The sequence below is a fragment of the Somniosus microcephalus genome, chromosome 9, assembly GCF_052327205.1.
Source record: "Somniosus microcephalus isolate GS21.2 chromosome 9, FLI_Smic_1.0, whole genome shotgun sequence".
NCBI classification, from domain to species: domain Eukaryota; kingdom Metazoa; phylum Chordata; class Chondrichthyes; order Squaliformes; family Somniosidae; genus Somniosus; species Somniosus microcephalus.
This window is the reverse complement of record NC_140995.1, coordinates 62,372,535-62,397,272: the sequence shown is the minus strand read 5'-3', so window position 1 is coordinate 62,397,272 and position 24,738 is coordinate 62,372,535. Positions and strand designations below refer to the sequence as shown.

The 24,738-nt window shown below is 46.3% G+C and overlaps 1 protein-coding gene across 4 annotated transcripts in view; it reads right to left on the bottom strand.

Annotated features, from left to right (window-relative positions):
• sipa1l2a (signal-induced proliferation-associated 1like 2, genome duplicate a) overlaps positions 1–24,738 on the bottom strand; it is a 547,440-nt gene that overhangs the window by 242,643 nt on the left and 280,059 nt on the right. For all 4 annotated transcript variants that reach the window (XM_085996661.1, XM_085996664.1, XM_085996662.1 and 1 more), the window contains one exon: positions 18,740–19,316. In XM_085996661.1, coding sequence (XP_085852787.1) covers positions 18,740–19,316 — 577 coding nt within the window. The remainder of the gene's footprint in view (positions 1–18,739; positions 19,317–24,738) is intronic.

Genomic DNA, 24,738 nt, shown 5'->3' with positions numbered 1-24,738 from the left:
TGGCAGATACAGATTCCTAAGGTTACCATTTGGCATTGCCTCAGCTCCTGAAGTGTATCACAAAACTATCCATATGATCTATGAGCACCTGGAGGGAGTTGATACATCAATGGATGACATCATAGTATGGGGAACCATGAGAACTGAGCATGACGAGAGACTGAAAAAAGTGCTGGAAGCAACAAGAAAAACAAACCTGAAGCTGAATAGAGAGAAATGCCAGCTCGGGGTGACAGAACTGACATTCGTGGGAGATATCCTTAGCGGTGAGGGCATCAGACCAGATCCCAGAAAGGTGTCCGCCATTGAGAATATGCCAAAACCACAATGCAAAAAGGACGTGCAGAGGTTTAATGGAATGATCAACTACATGGGTAAATTCATATCCAACCTCTCAGAAAAGATGGCGCCACTGAGAAGACTAACTGAAAAGAACATAGAATGGGAATGGAATCATGAGCATGAGAAGTCATGGAGCGATCTAAAGAAACTGCTCACAGAGGAACCAGTTCTGAGGTTTTATGACCCAGCGAGACCCATCAAGATATCGTCAGATGCATCACAGAGTGGGCTCGGTGCTGTTCTTCTGCAAAAATATGACTACTGGCAACCTATTGCATATGCATCGCGCTCAATGACAGACGCGGAGACGCGATATGCTCAGATAGAAAAGGAGCTGCTCAGCATCACATACGCCTGTGAAAGATTTCACCAGTTTGTGGCAGGACAAGCAATCAGTGTAGAGACTGACCATAAGCCCTTGATTGCATTGTTCCAAAAGCCACTGAATAGCTGTCCGCTTAGAATACAAAGAATGATGATCAGGTTGCAACGCTATACACTGAATGTTGCGTACACACCGGGTAAGCTGATGTATACAGCAGACACGTTGTCCAGAGCTGTTGACCCAAGTGAGCCCGCAAACACCACAATGGATGAAAAAGTGAACGCCTACGTGGACATGATCACAAGTGCACTGCCCATAGCAGATGCAAAAATGGAGCTCATAAAGACTGAGACAAACAAAGATGAAACAATGAGACGACTGAGGAAAAGCATCTTGGATGGATGGCCCAACATGAAGCAAGACTGCTCACCTGACATGGCAGAGTACTGGAACTGCAGGGCGGAACTATCAGTGGTCGAAAACATAATCTACAAAGGAAGTAAAATAGTTATCCCAAAGAGTCTGAGAAAAGAGATGCTAAAAAGGATCCATGGAGGACATCTGGGAATCGAAAAGTGTAAGAAAAGAGCACGAGAGGTGATGTACTGGCCACGAATCAACCAAGATGTGACAAATGAGGTGTCAAACTGCACAATATGCCTGAAATATCGAGCAAGCAATCCGGTAGAACCACTAAAGCCACACCCAGCACCAGACAGACCTTACCAGAAGGTAGGCGCTGACCTATTCGTATGTCAAGGGAAGGACTATCTTGTAGTCACAGACTATTAGTCCCTGTATCCAGAGGTTTGTAGACTGTGCACCACCACTGCAGATGCTGTGATAACATGTATGAAAGCCATATTCTCCAGACATGGCATGGCAAGCGAGGTCTTCACAGACAACGGACCCCAGTTTTACAATGCAAGTTTCCGACACTTTGCCAGAGAGTGGGACTTTGTCCACACAACGTCAAGTCCTCACTATCCACAGTCCAATGGACTAGAGGAAAAATCGGTCCAGACAGTGAAAAGACTGATGTACAAGGCAAAAGACAGTGGAACTGACTTCTACCAGAGCATGCTTGTATACCGCACAACGCCGCTCGAGTGTGGTATGTCACCAGCCCAACTCCTTATGGGACGTCGGCTAAGGTCAAACCTACCCATCCCGGAGAACCTCCTGAAAACAAAAGAGGGGGAGAAAATGAGGAAGTTCAAAGAACAACAGAAAGAAAAGCAAAAGTACTACTATGACAGAGGAACACAAAACCTACCTGAACTCCACACTGGTGACCAAGTAAGGTTCAAAGACAAAACAAACATATGGACTCAGAAGGGAACTGTCCTGAGTGAAGTTCAACCAAGATCATACACCATTCAGACAGATGAGGGTGCTGTTCTGAGAAGAAATCGTCGAGATCTTCTCATGGGACCAGCCACAGCAAGTCAAAAGACTGATACTGTTGAACAACCTGATCACACAGCAGGTCAAAAGACTGATACTGTTGAACAACCTGATCACACAGCTAAGAAACCATCATTGGAGGCAACGACTCAGATTCAAGGACAATCAAACAGAAAATCCTCAAGATGCGTGAAGCCTCCTGAGAGACTCATTGAGCAAATTTAAGGACTATTGTTATAGAAGGAAGTAATGTTATCTTATTCTCTCTTCAAGTTCTAGTGTATTTACATATTTCATGTGAACACACAAAGCAAGGTTAAAAAACCTTGATAATGATAATGATAGTTCATTAAGTGTTACAGTTAAAATGCAGAGTAATACAAAGAAAACATGTTGTTAGATAAAAGTAAAATACTTTTGTTTAAAGGGAGATGTAATGATATCAGCAAATAGTGATGGTATTTGCCTGTTTGATTATGATGCCTTACCAGCATGTTTGCCTGATTGCTGGTCAGGCATAAGTAATCAGAGGGCATGTGACAGAGACAAGCAGTTTAGTTTTAGTTTCGCTTTAGATGGATTTCTAACATGATGTCTCCTGTAATGCTGAAAAAAGAGTTGAACATACTTTAGATAAAAACTCATTCTCTTTCATAAATGTCTCGTCATTGAACCCACAAAGAAATCAATACAGATAAGACAAGTAATAAGGAGGCGTTGACAATGATACAAGATGGACGTAGTTTGATTGATGTCATCAAAAAAAGGCAAATGAATTGGATTCGGCATGTGCTGTGAGGAGATTGGATGTTGAAAGAGGTGATAGAAAACAGATGAAAGGAAAAAGGCCAACAGGGAGGAAAAGGAGGATGCTTCTGGGCCACCTTTAGAATGGGAGATCGCAAAGAATTTCAGCAAGAAACACAAGACAGCGTGGTTTGGAGACTGAAGAATTGAGCCAGAACTTGCCTTAGGCAGATCACTGATGATCATGTGAACTGGGGCTCAGATTAAGTGAACAGTTTAGATCAGAGAGCCCCACCAAGGCTCAGACTCGGTGCTCAGATCAGTACAGCTGTGACGCACATCCTGAGATCATTTCAAAACAGTGTTAACATCTCCTCCCAACTCTCACTGTTTCTGGCATTGTGACTACAATTTGGTATTTCACCGGTTTCTTTTCACATTTTTGTACTTGAGCATTGTAGTTGTTATATACAGTGCAAGCTGCAGTGGTTGGGGGGCTGTGGGGTGCAGGTCAAGCTGTGGCTGGGTGGAATTGCAGGTGATAGATGGACACTGCAATGCTTCGGTTTGTCATCTGACCCCATACCCAGCAAACCGAATTGCAGCCTTCTCAAACCCCCAACCATCCCCACCACAATTCATTGTAAGGAATGCAAGTATTTCAGGAATTGAACATGATGCCCGATTAGAGACTTCTAACAGTCAAAACTAACACAGCTATCAATTCTTGCCTGTTCCACGTGCAGGGCTGGATGTTTGGGCTGAGGAGTGGAGGGGGAGGTGTGAGACATGGCTGCAGCAGGAAATAGGGTACTACCGAGGTGCCGCTGGCAAAAATTGTTTGATAAATCCGATTGGTTTGCTTTGTGGTCAATGCTGGTTCCTATTGGTAGCTTTAACAGTTATTGATTGATTGGGGTTGCGTGGGTTGTTGGTTTGGGATTGGCATCTTTTGCTACCCTGTCTATATTAGAGTGAATCAACATAGCTAGCATAACGCAAGAGTGGTTATTTGAGTAAATCAGGTGTAAGGATGACTGATACTTCGCCCGTGTGATCATTTCCCGAGTATTACAGCAGTGCGCAAATAGGAAGGGCTTTGAATGTTGTGATGATAGTGAACATCATGAACAGGTCAACTGTCCTCTTCCTCAATCAATACAATCCTATATCATAGAGTCATACAGCACAGGCGGACGCCATTCGGCCTAGCACGCCTGTGCCGGCTCTTTGAACAGGTCAACTGTCCTCTTCCTCAATCGATACAATCATATCTCACAGAGTCATACAGCACAGGCGGACGCCATTCGGCCTAGCACGCCTGTGCCGGCTCTTTGAACAGGTCAACTGTCCTCTTCCTCAATCGATACAATCATATCTCATAGAGTCATACAGCACAGGCGGACGCCATTCGGCCTAGCACGCCTGTGCTGGCTCTTTGAAAGAGCAGAAGAATAGTTTTCTCCTAATTAGCTATTTTGTACACCTTACTAAGTCCAGGTTACAGCTTTAAATGTCTCTTGACGTGGCAGATGGCAAATGCATAGCAGAACAAAAAGCGCACACACGCTGCCAACTCCGTCTCTGCTCATCTAGCCCTCTGCCTCCTCATGCCTGGTTCTTTCCACTGCTCTGATTTTGATGAAAGTGCGAGCTGCCAACCATTGATGGGATGGGAAGCAGTTGACAAGGCAAACAGGGGTAATAGAAAAAGCATCAGGAGTAGTGATAGAAAGCACGAGGGGAAGGAGAGAGGACCAGAGCGACAGACAGTAGCCAAGAGGAGAACAAAGCGGACAATACAAAACCAGGGGCTCACACAGCACCCCCTCCACCAAATACAAAACCAGGAGCTCACAAAGCCACCCCCCCCCCCCACCAAATACAAAACCAGGAGCTCACACAGCCCCCCCCCGCCGCACCAAATACAAAACCAGGGACTCACACAGCACCCCCCCCCCCACCAAATACAAAACCAGGAGCTCACACAGCCACCCCACCCCCCCACCAAATACAAAACCAGGAGTTCACACAGCACCCCCCCCCAATAGAAAACCAGCTCACACAACCCCCCCAATACAAAACCAGCTCACACAGCCCCCCACCCCCGCAATAGAAAACCAGGGGCTCACAAAGCCCCCCCAATACAAAACCAGCTCACACAGCCACCCCCAAATACAAAACCAGCTCACACAGCGCCCCCCAATAGAAAACCAGGGGCTCACACAGCCCCCCCAATACAAAACCAGCTCACACAGCCCCCCCCAATACAAAACCAGCTCACACAGCCCCAATAGAAAACCAGCTCACACAGCCCCCCAATAGAAAACCAGCTCACAGCCCCCCCAATACAAAATCAGCTCACACAGCACCCCCCCGCCCCCAATACAAAACCAGCTCACACAGCCCCCCCACCAATAGAAAACTAGCTCACACAGCCCCCCCCCCCAATACAAAACCAGGGGCTCACACAGCCCCCCAATACAAAACCAGCTCACACAGCCACCCCCAAATACAAAACCAGCTCACACAGCGCCCCCCAATAGAAAACCAGGGGCTCACACAGCCCCCCCAATACAAAACCAGCTCACACAGCCCCCCCAATACAAAACCAGCTCACACAGCCCCAATAGAAAACCAGCTCACACAGCCCCCCAATAGAAAACCAGCTCACACAGCCCCCCCAATACAAAATCAGCTCACACAGCCCCCCCCCCGCCCCCAATACAAAACCAGCTCACACAGCCCCCCCACCAATAGAAAACTAGCTCACACAGCGCCCCCCCCCCCCCAATACAAAACCAGGGGCTCACACAGCCCCCCAATACAAAACCAGCTCACACAGTCCCCCCCCCCCCCAATACAAAACCAGGCTGGCCAGGCCTAATCCTCCTTAGATAGAAATCACACCAGCTGGCTACAACTCCCAGGATACTCGAAGGTTGAACTTAATTCTGGGCAGGAAGGTTGGAGCTTAAACAGAAAGGTCAGTCGGTATACGCCTCACTGTACAGTCAATCAAAAAAAACCTAGATGATTTCTCCATTCCATGTATCTGTTAAAAACCCATTGTGAAGTGCCCACTCGCCAAAACCTTTCCTATTTTGGCGACAGATTCTGTGCTATCCAAGCGGGCACAACAATGAAACATTTCTTTTTCTGTGCTCATCCATTCCCCAACTCACCCCTGGCTGGAAGCCATGATCCAGAGTATGTGCTAGAGCTACCTGCTGAATCACAAGAGCTGCCCAGGCTGGCTCCAATGCCGATTCTCACTTTCTTTGGGCAAACTGCCTCGGCTGAGCTTGGCATCTCCACCATACAGCCCGACACTGATCAGGGACGTGCTTTAAATCGCAGACGTTAGCTCCTGTCCTACTTTTAACAAATTAGTTTTGTGTTAGCTCAAATATTTTACAAATTGGGGTTAAATTGTTGAGTTAGTAGGGTTCTGTGATGTAACATTCAGAATACACAACCACTTTTATGGCATTCATTTCATGTTAATGTGCCTGGAGTAAATCTAAAATGTTATTTTTATTGTAAGACCAAGTATTATACCAGAATTCAGTGAATTATTCTACAATTACAACCTGGACTTCGAAACATGTTCTACATTCCACTTTATCAGCTGTCGCTACATAACAAGATCATGCATCTCTCCCGTAACTTCGCAAAGAAGCTGTTTTCAGTGAAATGTAAATTTATTCCATACTAGCTGGGGGAGCCCGGCTTTGCCAGGGCTGTTTCGGGCCGGGCGGTTTAAATCGAGTCCCAGGCTTTGGGGCCTCTCTGTGTCCCTCTGTGAATCTGCTGCCGGGCAACATTTTAAATCGAGTCCCAGGCTTTTGGGCCCTGTCTCTGTGTCCCTCTCTCAATCTGCTGCCGGGCAACATTTTAAATCGAGTACCAGGCTTTCAGGCCCTGTCTGTCTGTCCCTCTGTGAATCTGCTGCCGGGCAACATTTTAAATGGAGTCCCAGGCTTTTGGGCCCTGTCTCTCTGTCCCTTTGTGAATCTGCTGCCGGGCAACATTTCTACCTTTTAATACCTTCAAAGATGAAAGTGAAAGTACTTATAAAACGTTTTTGGTAAATCTTTAAAAAATAACATAAGAGATACTAACTTTTTCGAAGCTGCATCAGCAGATTTTGAGCTGGAAGTAAATGGTGTTTTTAGCTTGAGGCAATGGCTGCCACATCCCTGAGATGAAAACGATTAGTCCCGCCCACACACACACACCGATTGGCCAACCATCAGGGGACTGTACTGTAGGATTGGTCAATCGTGACGGCACAGGATTGGTCGAACCTTGACGTCAGTCAATCAATGCTAAGTAGCAGATAATGAGTTTAATTTTGAAGGTTTTTTGCATAAGGCTGCGAACAATTTTCGTCCGACCGAAAAGTAAATACGCTTACGACCATCCCGGAACCGTAAGCTTTCTTTGGAGGTAACGCACGCGTAGGTACGCTCTATAACTTTCGAGCGCATAGCCGGACAGACGCACACCCGAGGACAGAAGGACAGACAGACAGGTAGATCGATTCGTTTATATATAGCTGGAGTGCCCGGCGGTGCCGAGGGTCTTTTGAGGGCATGTTGTTGTTGGAAGATAGAGAGAGAGCGGGGGGGGGGGGGGAAAAGAGAGAGAGCGACTGGGGGGGGGGGGAAAAGAGAGAGAGCGACTGGGGGGGGGGAAAAGAGAGAGAGCGACTGGGGGGGGGAAAAGAGAGAGAGCGACTGGGGGGGGGGGGAAAGAGAGAGAGCGACTGGGGGGGGGGAAAGAGAGAGAGCGACTGGGGGGGGGGAAAAGAGAGAGAGCGACTGGGGGGGGGAAAAGAGAGAGAGCGACTGGGGGGGAAAGAGAGAGAGCGACTGGGGGGGGGAAAGAGGGGGCGCGGCGGGGGGAAGAGGGGGCGCGGCGGGGGGGAAGAGGGGGCGCGGCGGGGGGGAAGAGGGGGCGCGGCGGGGGGGGAAGAGGGGGCGCGGCGGGGGGGAAGAGGGGGCGCGGCGGGGGGAAGAGGGGGCGCGACGGGGGGAAGAGGGGGCGCGACGGGGGGAAGAGGGCGCGCGACGGGGGCAAGAGGGCGCGCGACGGGGGCAAGAGGGCGCGCGACGGGGGCAAGAGGGCGCGCGACGGGGGCAAGAGGGCGCGCGACGGGGGCAAGAGGCGCGCGACGGGGGCAAGAGGGCGCGCGACGGGGGCAAGAGGCGCGCGACGGGGGCAAGAGGGCGCGCGACGGGGGCAAGAGGGCGCGCGACCGGGGGCAAGAGGGCGCGCGACGGGGGAAGAGAGAGCGACGGGGGTAGAGAGAGAGCGACTGGGGGGAAGAGAGAGAGCGACTGGGGGGAAGAGAGAGAGCGACTGGGGGGGAAGAGAGAGAGCGACTGGGGGGGAAGAGAGAGAGCGACTGGGGGGGAAGAGAGAGAGCGACTGGGGGGGAAGAGAGAGAGCGACTGGGGGGGAAGAGAGAGAGCGACTGGGGGGAAGAGAGAGAGCGACTGGGGGGGAAGAGAGAGAGCGACTGGGGGGGAAGAGAGAGAGCGACTGGGGGGAAGAGAGAGAGCGACTGGGGGGGAAGAGAGAGAGCGACTGGGGGGAAGAGAGAGAGCGACTGGGGGGAAGAGAGAGAGCGACTGGGGGGGAAGAGAGAGAGCGACTGGGGGGGAAGAGAGAGAGCGACTTGGGGGGAAGAGAGAGAGCGACGGGGGGGAAGAGAGAGAGCGACTGGGGGGGAAGAGAGAGAGCGACTGGGGGGGAAGAGGGAGAGCGACTGGGGGGGAAGAGGGAGAGCGACTGGGGGGGAAGAGAGAGAGCGACTGGGGGGAAGAGAGAGAGCGACTGGGGGGAAGAGAGAGAGCGACTGGGGGGGAAGAGAGAGAGCGACTGGGGGGAAGAGAGAGAGCCGACTGGGGGGAAGAGAGAGAGCGACTGGGGGGAAGAGAGAGAGCGACTGGGGGGAAGAGAGAGAGCGACTGGGGGGAAGAGAGAGAGCGACCTGGGGGGAAGAGAGAGAGCGACTGGGGGGAAGAGAGAGAGCGACTGGGGGGAAGAGAGAGAGAGCGACTGGGGGGGAAGAGAGAGAGCGACTGGGGGGGGGAAGAGAGAGAGCGACTGGGGGGGAAGAGAGAGAGCGACTGGGGGGGGAAGAGAGAGAGCGACTGGGGGGAAGAGAGAGAGCGACGGGGGGAAGAGAGAGAGCGACTGGGGGGGGAAGAGAGAGAGCGACTGGGGGGGAAGAGAGAGAGCGATTGGGGTGGAAGAAAGAGAGCAACTGGGGGAAGAGAGAGAGAGAGAGGGGATGGGAAGGGGAGGGGGAAGGGGGGAGGAGGGGAGGGGAAGGGGTGGGATGTGTGGGGGGGAAGGGGGTGTGTGGGGTGGTGGGGGGTGTGGGGGGTTGGGGGGGAAGGGTGTGTGTGGGGGAGGGGGTGTGAGGGGGGGTGTGGGGTGTGGGGGGGGAAGGGGGGGGTGGGATGTGGGGGGTGTGTGGGGGGTGTGGAGGGGGGGTAGGGTGTGTGGGGGGTGGAAAGGGAGGGGGGTTGATATACTTAAAGTACAGGAAACTTTGTGCTATCCGGCACCTACGGGACCGAGCTGCTGCCTTGCCTTAAAACTGCCCTACTCTCCAGAGTTAATTTTGAGAGATAAGGAGATTCTTATCTCCGTATTTGACAACAAACACTGTTGCTTAGCAACAGCTTCTAAACACTGGGTGTGGCCCTAAAGCTCTGCAGCTAAAGCTGTTGCTATAGCTACAGACCTTGCACAGCTTGACTGTTCAAACAAAGGAAAATAAACAAACAAAGAATAAAAAACGGCTGCTGATTTTTGTGGTGGCTCCAGCTTGCCGGATAGCTCACCTCCGGATAACACAAAGTTTCCTGTACTTATAAAACATTTTTGGTCAATCTTTCTATAACATACACTTTACAACCTCACCAATCTTTTTATTAAAAAAGGGGTCCTCACCTCTCAGTGTTGTACCACAAACAATGGCCGCCGCTTGCGTTTCAGTTGGAAAGATTAGGCCCTGCCCACACAGCCGATTGTCTGTCTCGGTCACCAGGACCCGATTTGGAGCACAGAAGCCCCACCCACTCTATGTTCCTGTACTAAGATGGCCGCGCAGGCACTCTGTTACACACTGAATCAAAATGGCGTCGCACTGAAACTTTTCGCCCTCCTTGACAAAGATGGCTGCCGTTAACCTGGGGCTGTCCGCAGAAGAAATTTCCTCAGCTGCAAACACAGGATCTTCAAATTATTATTCGGGGCTTGCGACCTACCCCAGTTGCTTATGAAGCCTCCCCACCTACTGACCCTGGGAATGGAGCTGAGGCAGCACACCCTCTCTCCTCTGCCAGTGTTTGTCTCTGCCTAGGCCGGAAGCCTGGGTCTAGAGTTGCACTGCTGGCAGTTGGAGAAGCCTAGGCCCCGGGCCTGGAAAAACGGTGAAAGGTAGGAGAATTATAGAGGTTAGAGAAAAGATTTACAAATTAATTAACTTTTTTTAAAAACAATTTGTGTTTTAAAAGCAACTTTTTTTTTTGCTGGAAATGTAGATTTGAAAAGAAACACGCAGAAAGCGGGAAAAAGAAATGAAAAGTTTAGAATCAAGATGGCGGCGACTCACCTCGGTTCAGAAGGATGTGGTAAACCACTTTTATCGTTCACTATCGTTACACTATGGTTATCACTGTTTATATCGTTACACTATGGTTATCACTGTTTACACTGTTGTATCACTACACAAGGTGACCTCTTGTCACGCTGTTATACCTGGGCTGACCACAGCTGACTCCGCCCATGACTCCGCCTGCTTGCCCAGGTATAAAGGTGGTCGACTGGCTGGTATTCCTCCTTGTTGGACCCGATCACCCACGAGGGTGGGCTCTGTTATTTAGCCAATAAAAACCTATAGTTAGTATCTTAACTCATCGCTTTTCATTGGATGAATTGATAGGTATATCAAAGGATAAGGCCCGGCCACACACGCACCGATTGGCCCGGCGGCACACACCAGCAACCCGGCGTACGATTGGTCGAGCTCGAGGTCACTCTGTCGCTAATGAGCGGATAATGAGATGCTAATGAGCGGAACGTTGAAGGTTTTTGGGATACCGCGGGCGCGATTTTAGCCCGGCCAAAACGTAAATACACTTAAAACCGTCTCGGAAGCGTAAGCTTTCTTTGGAGGTAACGCGCGCGTAGGTACGCCCTGTAACTTTCGAGCGCATAGCCCGACAGACGCACAGGCGATGACAGACAGAATGACAGACAGACAGAATGACAGAATGACAGACAGACAGACAGATGTACCAATTTATATATATAGATAGATAGATATAGATAGATAGATAGATAAAGAAGATAGATAGATAGATAGATATAGATAGATGCTTGAATTCATAATAAGTAGTTTGTTTATGTACCTTTTAAATGAAATTGAGATTACTTTCCACCCCCCAGCACAAGCCTCTGATAATGACTGAGCAAATTCACCAGCAAACCCACTGTTGCTCTCTCTCAGGTGTTTTGTTCATGCAGTTCCCCTCTTCTGCTCATGTTACCATTAGAAACTGGAGTCACATCATGCTGATTCTCCCCCTCTCCCAAAGCTCTGCAGTGCAGAAATGCTGGAAGTGGACTTTGGCTCTTAGCTGTTTTTCCAGTCTGTTCCCAACTTATTCCATCCTGCTTTCACCACTCTGTTTTAGGTTTCTCCAAGCCTAGCACACACACTTCCATTCTCTCACACACACAATGGTGCCTTCTCTAGTAGACTGCACAGATAAGATTGACTAACTAGTTCGATCCACCGAACAGCATGTTATCAAGCACATTGCTCCCATCTCTTGCCATTGGTTGGCTGCCTGCTAAAAATAGCCGACGGTTTAAGTTACAACACACAAGACTTTGTTAAATATATACCTAAATCAGATACAAATCAGGCACGTGATCTGGGAGTACTGGTTTACCAAAAAATAAACCTTTTAATGTTGGGCTGTACAAGTCATTCATTCAGCCTGTGGGTTGGGTGGCCTAAAGCCAGGCCACTGCATCCAGTAGCATACCTTCCATTTAGAACATTCAAGCCATTCAAGTATAGCGCAAATAAAAAACATATTTCCTCGCAGATGGTGTCAGAATTGAAGCTGTAATTTTTTTGTATTCTGCTCTGAAAGGGATTCCCAAACTGCAGCCCTGGGGCTGCATGCAGCTTTCGAGCCAGGGCAACCCAGTCCTATTTGGGCTTATATTTATTGGCTGGTTTGTCCTGTTTGAATTTTGTAGATCTGGAGTTTTGGAAAGGGCTGCTCGTTGCGCTGTTGCCTCATTGGTGGATAAATGCCACGATCTGTTTGTGTTAGCAGCTGGCGACATCTACAGACTAATGGGAAAGTGGGCTTAAACTTTGCACTAGGCCCCCCCGCAGACACCGGTACGCACTTATGCAACCCAAGGCAACAAAAGATTTGGGCACTCCTGTGCTTGCTGTATCATATCTCCACACTCTTCCCCACCACAAGGCTACACGTGCCTTGGCATCATTGTGTGTGGCAAGATCAGTAGCATTACAGGGCTCAGACAGGAGATGTCAGCAGAGCCGATGGTCCATTGTTTGTGGTCATCGCCACAGTTGCACCTCACTTGAGTTACTGTCACTCCATTCCCGCATCAATACTTTAGAATGACCAGTGTGCTATACATGGTTTCCTCTTACTCAGCAGCTTACATCAAGAAAATCATTGAACCATTCAGCCCATCATGCCTGTGCCGGCTCTTTGGCAGAGCTATCCAATTAATCCCATTCCCCAGCTCTTTCCCCATAGCCCTGTAAATGCTTTCCCCTCAATTATTTATCCAATCCCATTTTGAATGTTACTACTGAATCTCCTTCCACCAAGTACATGTTGGATCCTTATTTCCAGATTTGTGGAAAAGGGTCAGCCAAACACAAATCCTGATCATAAATAGCAAAAAAACAGGAAACCTAATCTTGAAATTAGCTTCTAATTTCTACATAGTGTGTGTTGCAGTGTGATCACCAATAGGGTTATTGAAAACTATGCATTTGAATAAAAAACGCTATTCTTAACTGAACGTTTTTCTGTGTGAGCAAAGTGGATAAAGGAGGATTCCTTGCTCAGCTGCTAGTCTACTCTGAATTCAACACTGCTTACTTCAAATAATCAGATAACTAGATTCTTACTCACATTGCTTGGTTATTTATGTCACTTAATTCAAATTACTGGATAATTCAATCTTTTAGGCATAAACTCTAACTTTGATTTCTCAGTAAATTGTAGGTGTGTGTCGCTGAGCTCAGGTTCAGACTCCACATCCTTTCCATCACAAAGCCCACCTACTTCCACAGCTGGATCTCTCTCTGGGCTTGACTACTCCAACACTAGATGTCTTCCCTTCCTCCACCCGCCATAAACTGAAACTTGTTCAGCACACTGCTGCACATCTCCTGCCTTGCATTAAGTGTGCTCATCCATCACCCGTCTTCTCTGCCCTAAATTGGCTCCCCATTCCCAACACATGCAATTTAAAGTAGTCGCCCTTGTTCTTAAATCCCTCCAGGACTTTACCCCACCCTATCTCTGCAATCTTTGCCAGTCCTACAAACCCTTTCTTACCCACTGAAAATTCCATTCCTCTGACTCCAGCCTCTTGCCCCTCCCTCCTACCATTGGTGGCCGTTCCTTCAACCACCTGGGTTCCATTCTCTGGCATTCCCTTCCTAAACCTTCTGCCTCTGCCTTTAAAAACCTTCGCAAAATCCATGTCTTTTATCAACCTTTTGGTCACCCCTCCTAACCTCTCGCTTTCGGATTCAGGTGGCACCCGCTTTCTTGACACCCGTCTGTGAAGCGCCTTAGGACGCTGTTTACATTGAAGGTGCGAGATAAATGCAAGCTGTTGTTGTTGTATGACATCCCATGTATTGAGCTGTGATAATTCCACTGTAAAAGTGCATTACAAGTGCGAATTGTAAGTACTGAATTTGATAATATAGGAGACAAAAATTCAATGTTTGAGGCTCAAGTTTCAGAAATGCACTCTGAGGACATTTTAAACCCTCTACTTTGCAACACGTCTAACCACCAGTCCTCAGCAGGAAACACCCCACTCTTTGGAAAAATAGCCCTTCAATTGAAATAAGTCAGAAAACAAATAGATCATTACAGTGTTTCCTTCAAGAAGAAATGGTTTAAACTGGTCACTATAAACCATAACCACACACAAAGCACTCCCCTGGATCCATCTGCAGTGCATACTATCTCAGCCAGTAAGAGGATCCATCGCATTACCATGTCAATCTTTACAGTCCCAAGTCTCCATTGGCTATAGAGCCGACCATCTGAGCCAGAGGCTACATTTCTGTAACATGTATTCCATTTCCAGAATGGACAGCAGAGAACCCGAAAGTGGAGGAAAAGTGATAAAAGTATTTCAACATTTTAAAAGATGAAATGAAAAAGTTAAAAGAGAGCATAGTATTTAGGAAGAAGTAAATTTAAGATAGAATGGGGCAAAAGGGTAACATTACAAATTTTGGGCCTGCCTAAATAGTCCGAGTGTCTTATGTTCAGGCGCTTGTATTGCCCAATACCTAATAATATACATTAGTGTAACCCAGGGGTATAACAGTAGAACCCTTGTGATCGGAGCTGGATATCGTGCCTTTCACACGTGTCATCATGCGCGCTTCTCTGAATTTTCAGCATGGGGACTGATAATTTAGCGAGATGGGGCCAGATACAAATCGTTAAGTAGCTTTATTTCACAGACAGGAAGTGCTGGTACAAGATTTGGTTTGACAAATATAGCAAGAACCCGTCGACCCACTCTTTCCCATCTTCTCCATGAAAAAGCAAAACAAAAAAAAAGAAAATCCTTCGGCCAATTTAGGAAAAAGCTCAGGGAAATTCCCCTCTGACTGCTAGAGACAATCAAATTCATTACTGATCCCAGCAGTCCCAACCCTATTCAGCTCAAATAATCGATTGAGGAACTGGTGCTCATGCAGAAATGCTTATAGAGTCATAGAGTTTTACAGCACAGAAAGAGGCCCTTCGGCCCATCGTGTCTGCGCCGCCCATCCATCCCTGTCCAGTCTAATCCCATTTTCCAGCATTTGGTCCATAGCCTTGTATGCAATGGCATTTCAAGTGCTCATCCAAATGCTTCTTGAATGTTGTGAGGGTTCCTGCCTCTACCACCCTTTCAGGCAGTGAGTTCCAGATTCCAACCACCCTCTGGGTGAAAAAGTTCCTCCTCAAATCCCCTCTAAATCTCCTGCCCCTTACCCTGAATCTATACCCCCTTGTTCTTGACCCCCCCTACTAAGGGGAAAAGTTCCTCTTTATCTACCCTATCTATGCCCCTCATTATTTTGTACACCTCAATCAGGTCCCCCCTCAGCCTTCTTTGCTCCAAGGAAAACAACCCCAGCCTGTTTAGTCTTTCTTCATAGCTGAGGCGCTCCATCCCAGGTAACATCCTGGTGAATCTTCTCTGCACCCTCTCCAAAGCAATCACATCCTTCCTATAGTGAGGCGGCCAGAACTGCACACAGTACTTCAGCTGTGGCCTCACCAGCGTTTTGTACAGCTCCATCATAACCTCCCTGCTCTTATATTCTATGCCTCGGCTAATGAAGGCAAGTATCCCATATGCCTTTTTAACCACCTTATCTACCTGTTCCGCTGCCTTCAGGGATCTATGTACATGTACACCAAGGTCCCTCTGACCCTCTGTACTTCCTAGGGTCCTACCACTCATTGTGTATTCCCTTGCCTTATTTGTCCGTCCAAAATGCATCACCTCGCACTTTTCAGGGTTAAATTCCATTTGCCACTTTTCCGCCCATCTGACCAACCCGTTTATATCGTCCTGTAGCCTGAGGCTTTCCTCCTCGCAATTTACCACCCCACCAATTTTCGTGTCATCTGCGAACTTACTGATCATACCTTTTACATTCTCATCCAAATCATTTATGTAGATCACAAACAACAAGGGACCCAGCACCGATCCCTGAGGTACCCCACTGGACACAGGCTTCCAGTCACAAAAGCAACCTTCGACCATCACCCTCTGCCTCCTGCCACTCAGCCAGTTTAGGATCCAACGCGCCAAGGCACCCTGGATCCCATGGGCTCTTACCTTCTTGACCAGTCTCCTATGCGGGACTTTGTCAAAAGCTTTACTGAAGTCCATGTAAACCACATCCACAGCATTTCCCTCATCCACCCCCCTAGTCACCCCCTCGAAAAATTCAATCAGATTTGTCAGACATGATTTACCCTTGACAAAGCCATGCTGACTATCCCCGATTAATCCTTGCCTCTCCAAGTGGAGACTAATTTTGTCCCTCAGAATTTTTTCCAATAATTTCCCTACCACAGATGTTAGGCTGACAGGCCTGTAATTCCCTGGTTTATCCCTGCTACCCTTCTTGTATAATGGTACTACATTAGCTGTTCTCCAGTCCTCTGGTACATCCCCTGTGGCCAGAGAGGATCTGAAAATTTGTGTCAGAGCCCCTGCAATCTCCTCCTTTGCCTCCCACAGCAGCCTGGGATACATCTCGTCCGGGCCTGGGGATTTATCCACTTTTTGGCCTGCTAAAACCGCTAGCACCTCCTCCCTCTCGATGCTAATATGTTCAAGTATGTCACAGTCCCCTTGCCCGATTTCTATGTCTGCATCGTCTCTCTCCATAGTGAACACAGATGCAAAAAATTCATTTAAAACCCCGCCTACATCATCTGGCTCTACACACAGATTGCCACTTTGGTCCCTAATGGGCCCTACCCTTTCCCTGGTTATCCTCTTGCCCTTAATATACTTATAAAACATCTTAGGATTTTCCTTTATTTTGCTCGCCAGTGTTATTTCATGGCCCCTCCTCTCCCTCCTAATTTCTTTTTTAAGTATGCCCCTGCACTTTTTATACTCCTCTAGGGCTTCTTCCGTCTTTAGTCTTTTGTAACTGCCAAAAGCCCCCCTTTTATTTCTAATGCATTTTTGTATATCCCTTGTCATCCAAGGTTCCCTTTGCTTGTTGGTCCCCCTCTTGACCTTTACAGGAACATGTTGGTGTTGTACTCTCTCTATTTCCCTTCTGAAAGTCTCCCACTGTTTTGATGTGGATTTTCCTATAAGTAGCTGCTCCCATTTCACTTTGGCCAGATCCTGCCTTATCATATTAAAATCGGCCTTCCCCCAATTTAGAACCCTTATTTCCGGGCCGTCTCTGTCTTTTTCCATGACCACCTTAAATCTCACCGAATTATGGTCACTGTCACCAAAATGCTCTCCTACTGACACTTCCACCACTTGCCCGGCTACATTCCCCAGAATTAGGTCCAGTATCGCCCCCTCTCTTGTAGGACTTTCTACATGTTGGCTCAAAAAGCTCTCCTGGATGCACTTTAAGAATTCTGCACCCTCTAAACCTTTCACACTCTGACTATCCCAATTAATATTGGGGAAGTTGAAATCCCCCACTATTATTACCCTATTATTTTCGCACTTTTCTGAGATTTGCCTACATATCTGTTCCTCTATCTCCCCCTGACTGTTTGGGGGCCTATAGTACACTCCCAGCAAAGTGCTTGCCCCCTTTTTGTTTTTAAGTTCTACCCATATGGCCTCATTAGAGGAACCCGCTAATATATCATCCCTCCTTACAGCAGTAATTGACTCCTTAATTAATATTGCAACACCCCCTCCCCTTTTACACCCCCCTCTGTCTCGCCTGAAGATTCCATTAATTATTACCCTGACACTTTAGTTTGATCACTGATCTATCACAGCTCCCTCCATTGCCACCACATGTTGTTGGATTATCTTTTCCCCGTAAATTACAAACTGCATTCTGAAAACAATTTCTGCAGCCATTTTTCCCTTCTAACAAATTTTTAACGTCCAAATTTAGACAAAATTTAAAAATCACTTCTTTTTTTTTTACACATCATAATTGGATGTATCCATTGAATTGTTTTTCCAAGTCTTTTATTATCTTCAGTAAAGCTTTTACTTCGAGGCCTTAGCCTCCCGCTAAAGCCAGGGTTAGTCCAGAGGTCTGACTAGTAGTTAAATGTAGATTGTGCAGTCTGAGCATGTGCAGTTTACCCAATTTCCCAGGCTGCTTCAGCACCATTTAGTCAGCTGAACAGTTGAATATTTTTCATTAACTTCTAGCAGTTTTTGCTCAGTTGTTTTTCCAAAATTATTGGAAGAGTAGCCAGAGTTTGGGAGAGGGGAGAAGAGAAGGGTGTGATACAAAAAAGAAGACAGAGAGATACTGCAACACAAGGGGGTTAGGATTAAGGAGGAAGAGAAAGTTTAAAGTAGCCTTTCTACCTCCCACCATTTCGGTACAGTCTTTGGAAAAGCAATTACCCAGCCCTTTGGTGAACTGTTGTACTGACGGATGTTGTTCCTTCTTCGAAATAATGAAATCAGTGTTTGCAAGCTAGCGGAGAGAGTACATTCCAACAGCAGTTAAGGCCACAGGGAACAAGAGGTGAGGGTACGAAGAGCAACAGGCAATGTAGTGACTGCAATCAGCATCTGCTATCATTTAATCCATTGAATACAAACTGCCCCTTCCAATGAAGTGCATTTCTATCACAACATTTGTTGAGACAATTCTAAGCTAGAAGCAAAGTAATGGTCTAAACCAAGGAACATTCCTAGTTTAACATTTCTTAAATAAGTTAAATTATTGCAAACTGTCTCTATGTTTTATGTTTACACTGAATCTTACTTTAACATTCAGAGAGTTACAAGAGAAAAGAGCACCAAGCCTGTCACAGAATATGGGTCCAAACTTATCGCACAAGAGCAAATCATACTAAAATTAATGGTAGTAATGAAAATATTTAGCGGTCTTACCTCAAGCCTCTGTACTATTTCCCTGATGTCATCTGCACAGTTTTCCATAGCAGACAGCAGGATGCATTCTCCTCTTTCATAAAAGATCTTTATGGTCATTAATCCAGAGGTCCAGCCAATTACATCCCTACACGAGCAATTAAACACTACATTTTTGGAGTCTTGCTCTACGAGCACAATGAATTCATTGGAGATTCCGAGAAGACATTCAATATCGTTAGATTGGCCAAAGTCCCGAGCAATAACATTCCACACAATAGCTCCAAAACTGAACAGTTGTGCATCCTTCCGGGGTTTCGACTTCTCCTTCTTCTTTGCCCCAAGTGTAATGAAGCTGAATTTCACAGAAGAGTCGACCGTTGCCGTAGTTACAAAGTTTTCTGCCAAATCCTTCAAGTACTCCTGTCTTGTTCTGGTGGCCATTGCCCGGAACTTCTCAGATTTGTGTGCTGCATTTTCTGCATTGATAACTTTGGCAAGAAGAAAGTCCCTGAACACTGCTGATTTGGGAAAGGTGACTCCTTTGGGAATAGGTGGGCCAAATGGTGGCACATCTTTAGACCTGGAGACAGCCACGCTGTATGTGTTCAAAGAGACACCGCAATTAGATTTGTAAGCACAGCTTCAAACTATAGCAGGTACAATTTGACTGTTATAGGAAAGAGAGGACAGAAAAAAATACAAATAATAACATGATACCACATCTATGCACATCCAAGCCCTGGTCTGTAAGGCTCAGTAGAACACGAGGTATATTTGTCCACTGAGCAATCGCCAAATTAATACTTTACAGGTTACCAATTCAAAAGCAAATTTAATTGGATCTGAAATTTTCCCATTGGTCTCAACATAATCTGTTACACTTCCTGATTCCCATTTTTCTGCTCAACATATCTCTTAAAGGGTGTATCTTGACTTTCAAACTCCATCTTCTCCTATATATAGCTAAAATATTTCTGCAAATACCTTTCATTGCTATGTACAATCTACTTTTTGTTTTTACCCCTTTTAATACTCTCATTAGTTATCAATGGATGTTTGCTTCTTAAAATGACTGCCGGAGCCATCAAGCTAAATTTGACCTCCTTATACAGCCATTGTGCTAAGTGTTGCTACTTTTCCCTTTATATTATTGGGATATACTTCCATTCCCTCAATGAATCTTGAAAAAAAAAAATCAATTATTCTTCAGCTTTATTTTCTTTTACTGTTTCTCACTTAATGCTCCCTAAAGCTGTTCTCACAACTGTGCTCCGTGTGGATGGGTAATTTTTGGCCTTAGCCTTTCATTACAATAACAAATTTAACCATAAAATGATTACTATAACTGCAATTTTTATCCACTTGAAGGTCACTGGTTAGTTCTGTCAGAATCCAAGATTAACACTTCCTGTAACAATTGCATCAGCAGGTTACAATCTCCTGATCATTTTGTGGGGCAAATCAATAGCAAATTAATAATTGGCCAAATGCTAACTAATATTACTAATTCCCAACAATCCTGCCCTGCCTCCTATATTATTAATATTCTATATACCTTAGGTTTCACTGTGTCTATTTTCTGCTGGCAGCCTAGTTTCACAACGTAACCAACAACAAAGCCCGATGGGCACTGGGTTACTGTACCAAATTAACAGTGCAGATTGACAGGCACACTTGTTGACGGGACCCTTGAGAAATGCTGACATTTCTTACGTGAAATGTCACTGTAGTGGCATCTGGAGAACAGCTAGTTACTAAAAGAGAAACCAGTCTTCAAATTCATGCAGAGACATGGTGGGGGGGGGGGGGGGTGGAAGAGAAAATATCTATTTTTTTCAGGACCCTCTGATCATTTTTCACGTTTCTTTTGCTTTTGTAAAATCTCCCACCTATTCTCCCCACTAGTTTTCACCTCTCCTGAAGGCACCGACTCTGGTATCATTTTGTACGTGGCGGCCACAACTCTGGTACCTTCCTAAAGTCCCTATTTTATGAGCAGGCCGGACAGCAAGTATTAGCAGGCTATTCTTCCACATGGTGTATCACAGCTAAGACCAATTCTGTCCTCATCAAACATCCCTCCCAAGCAACAATACAAAAGGGCTCATCTCCCAAAATGTTCTCTGTTCCAGTTTGGGAAGAACACAAATCCTGCCAACAAAATAATATGAAGTTTTAACAAGTTGAACGAGACACAGCTTCAGAAAAGGAATATTTGGTTTGCTTTTTAACTGTGGGAATCACAATTAAACCCACTGCTGTACTGGGCGGTACACAATAGCCAATTCAGGTCAACAAGGTGACCAGTTCAGGATATAATCACAGACGTTTCCAGGAAAACCAGTCCCAACTGACGTCAATTAGGACCCGCAATTGGGTTAAAGTGAGCCTTTGGTAATGTATCCGCTCAGAACTCAGAACCAAACCACTTCTTCACCATTAGCAGTGATGTTATATTGTTACAGCAACATGAATAATGCCTCATTCTTTATAAGTGGACTGTGTTCTTTCAGAAGCAGAGACGTTGGTTTTAAAGATCACTTAATTTAGCACTAAATCAATGACCATTGGAAACAAAGAAAAAAATGCACTGCAACTAACTCGATGGCTTTGAGCTCGGGCAAAATTCATTTCCAATTAAGCAAGTTAGATGATGGTTAACATGGTCCATTAGTAGGATATAGATCACAGGAATTAATTATGCCTTCAGCACCCTGATCAAATTACACATCGTGTATAAATGCAATGCACCACGGACTGATAAAGGACTAATTTGGTACTCAGCTCCCCACATGAGGAGGGAAGGAGAGAGATTTCCTCTGCACTACTTGTAGTGTAATCATGAAACTAGAAATGGGCTAACAACTTTGTTGCACGTAACACATCGAGGAAAACCACCCCCTTGGTAAATTCCACTAAGATTAGCAATAGGTTCAGAGGATGGAGGCCATTTGGCCCATCGAGCTCATCCTTCATAGAAACCTGCAATCCCCACCATCAGAGCATCTAAATGCCTCGAATTACTATGGGAACTTTGCTTCCACGACCCTATCGAGAAGACCAGTCCAGGAATTGATCATTCTTGACATAAAGAAATGCGTCCCAACATAGTCCTGAACTTGCCTTTTACCAGTTTGTAACTACATTCCCTTGCCGTGCAATCATTGCTTAATTTGAAACAGCGCGAAGGATAAACTCTACGGTTCCCTTTCATTTACCTCCTTTCAAAACTCAGTCCTCTACCAATCAATTTCGTGGCTCTTCTCGGCACCACTTTTAGGGCTTGGATATTTCCCAGTCACAGTGACGAAAACTCGAGATGCGGCTGACCAGAATATAAGAACATAAGAAATAGGAGCAGGAGTAGGCCATTTGGCCCTTCAAGCCTGCTCCGTCATTCAATAAGATCATGGCTGATCTTCTACCTCATCTCCACTTTCCTGAATTATCACCATACCCCCCCAATTCCCTTAATATCCAAAAATCTATCAATCTCTGTCTTGAATATAATCAACGACTGAGCCTCCACAGCCCTCTGGGGTAGAGAATTCCAAAGATTCACCACCCTCCGAGTGAAGAAATTTCTCCTCATCGCAGTCCTAAATGGCGACCCTTTATTCCGAGACTGTGACCCCCGGTTCTAGACTCCCCAGGCAGGGTGAACATCCTCCCTGCATCTACCCTGTCAAACCCTGTAAGAATTTTGTATGTTTCAATGAGATCACCTCTCATTCTTCTAAACTCCAGAGAATATAGGCCTAGTCTACTCAATCTCTCCTCATAGGATAATCACCCCATCCCAGGAACCAGTCTGGTGAAGCTTTGTTGCACTCCCTCTATAGCAAGTATATCCTTCCTTAGGTAAGGAGACCAAAACTGTACACAGTACTCCAGGTGTGGTCTCGCCAGGGCCCTGTATAATTGCAGCAAGACATTTTTACTCTTACACTCAAAACCTCTTGTAATAAAGGCCAACATACCATTTGCTTTCCTAATTGCTTGCTGCACCTGCATGTTAACTTTCAGTGATTCATGTACAAGGATACCCAGGTCCCTCTGAACACCAACATTTCCCAAACTCTACTTTTCTATTTTTCCTACCAAAGTGGATAACTTCACATTTCTCCACATTGTATTCCATTTGCCATGCTCTTGCCCACTCAGTTAGCCTGTCTATATCCCCTTGAAGCCTCCTTGCATCCACCTCACAGCTTACATTCCCACCCAGCTTTGTATCATCAGCAAATTTGAATATAATACATTTGGTCCCCTCATCCAAATCATTGATGTAGATTGTGAATAGCTGAGGCTAAAGCACTGATCCTTGTGGTACCCCACTAGTTACAGCCTGCCAACCCAAAAATGACCCGTTTATTCCTACTGTTTTCTGTCCGTAAACTAATCCTCAATCCCTGCTAGTATATTACCCCTAATCCCATGAGCCCTAATTTTGTTTAATAATCTCTTGTGTGGCACCTTATCGAATGTCTTCTGAAAATCCAAATTCACGACATCCACTGGTTCCCCCTTATCTATTCTGCTAGTTACAACCTCAAAAAATGAACAGATTCGTCAAACACGATTCCCCTTTCATAAATGTGTGTTGACTCTGCCCAAACCTAATATTTTCTAAGTGCCCTGTTACCACGTCCTTAATAATAGATTCTAGCATTTTTCCTCCTCCTTATCACAGAATCACAGAATCTACAGTGCAGATAGAGGCCATTTCGGCCCATCGAGCCTGCACCGACACATATCCCACCCTATCCCCGTAACCCCACATATTTAATCCCCTAACACTAAGGGTCAATTTATCATAGCCAAATCAACCTAACCTGCACATCTTTGGACTGTGGGAGGAAACCGGAGCACCCGGAGGAAACCCACGCAGACACGGGGAGAATGTGCAAACTCCACACAGACAGTCGCCCGAGGCCAGATTTGAACCCGGGTCCCTGGCGCTGTGAGGCAACAGTGCTAACCATTTATGTCAGGCTTTGTATCGGCATGATTGCCTCAGACTTACATGAGCAAATTCACTGATGCCCCATTCAAAGGACCGTAAATCGAAGATCAGGGCTACAGTCTTGTCATTCTATTATCAACCCACACTCCCTTCAAGTGCATCTCACCATTGAGAGCATAGGATCAGTGAATTTACCCTGTAATCTACTGACTTGGCAATATAAAACTCAGCATCTGATTACTGCTCTACAATGACTGGACATGGTCAGGATTCAGTCTACCCTTACTCCCAAAGCTCTCTTACCTGGTCTCCAAGATAGTTCAACACCATTATTAAGCATGTTCAGCATTTTTTTCTTCCAATGTGCAAGTCCTTGCTCTTGCATCTGTATTAAATGTCATCTGCCATTGATCTATCCATTTGCAAATATTGCCTAGGTCCTTCTCCAACACCCAGGCTACTTCAGCATACTCTACTGAGCTAGTACTCATCTGTGAATTTAACCAATTTACATTGAGTTTCCAAATCCAGATAATTTGCATAAATTAGAAATAGCAGCACTAATCCTGGGGCACACTGCTAAGTGCAACTAGAATCATAGAATCACAGAAATTTATGGCACAGAAGGAGGCCATTCGGCCCATTGTGTCTGTGCCAGCCAAAAAAGAGCTATCCAGCCCAATTCTACTTTCCAGCTCTTGGTCCTCAGCCTTCTAGGTTGCTGCACTTTAACTACATATCCAAGTACTTTTTTAAATGCGATGAGGGTTTCTGTCTATACCACCCTTTCAGGCAGTGAGTTCCAAACCCCCCCGGGTGGAAACAGTTCTCAACTTCCCTCTAATCTTTCTACCAATTACTTTAAATCCTTGCCTTCTGGTTGTTGACCTCTCTGCTAAGGGAAATAGGTCCTTCCTAGCCACTCTATCTAGATCCCTCACAATTTTATACACCTCAATCAAGCCTTCCCTCAGCCTCCTCTGTTCCAAAGAAAACAAGCCCAGCTTATCCAATTTTCTCTTCGCTAAAATTCTCCAGTCCTGGCAACATC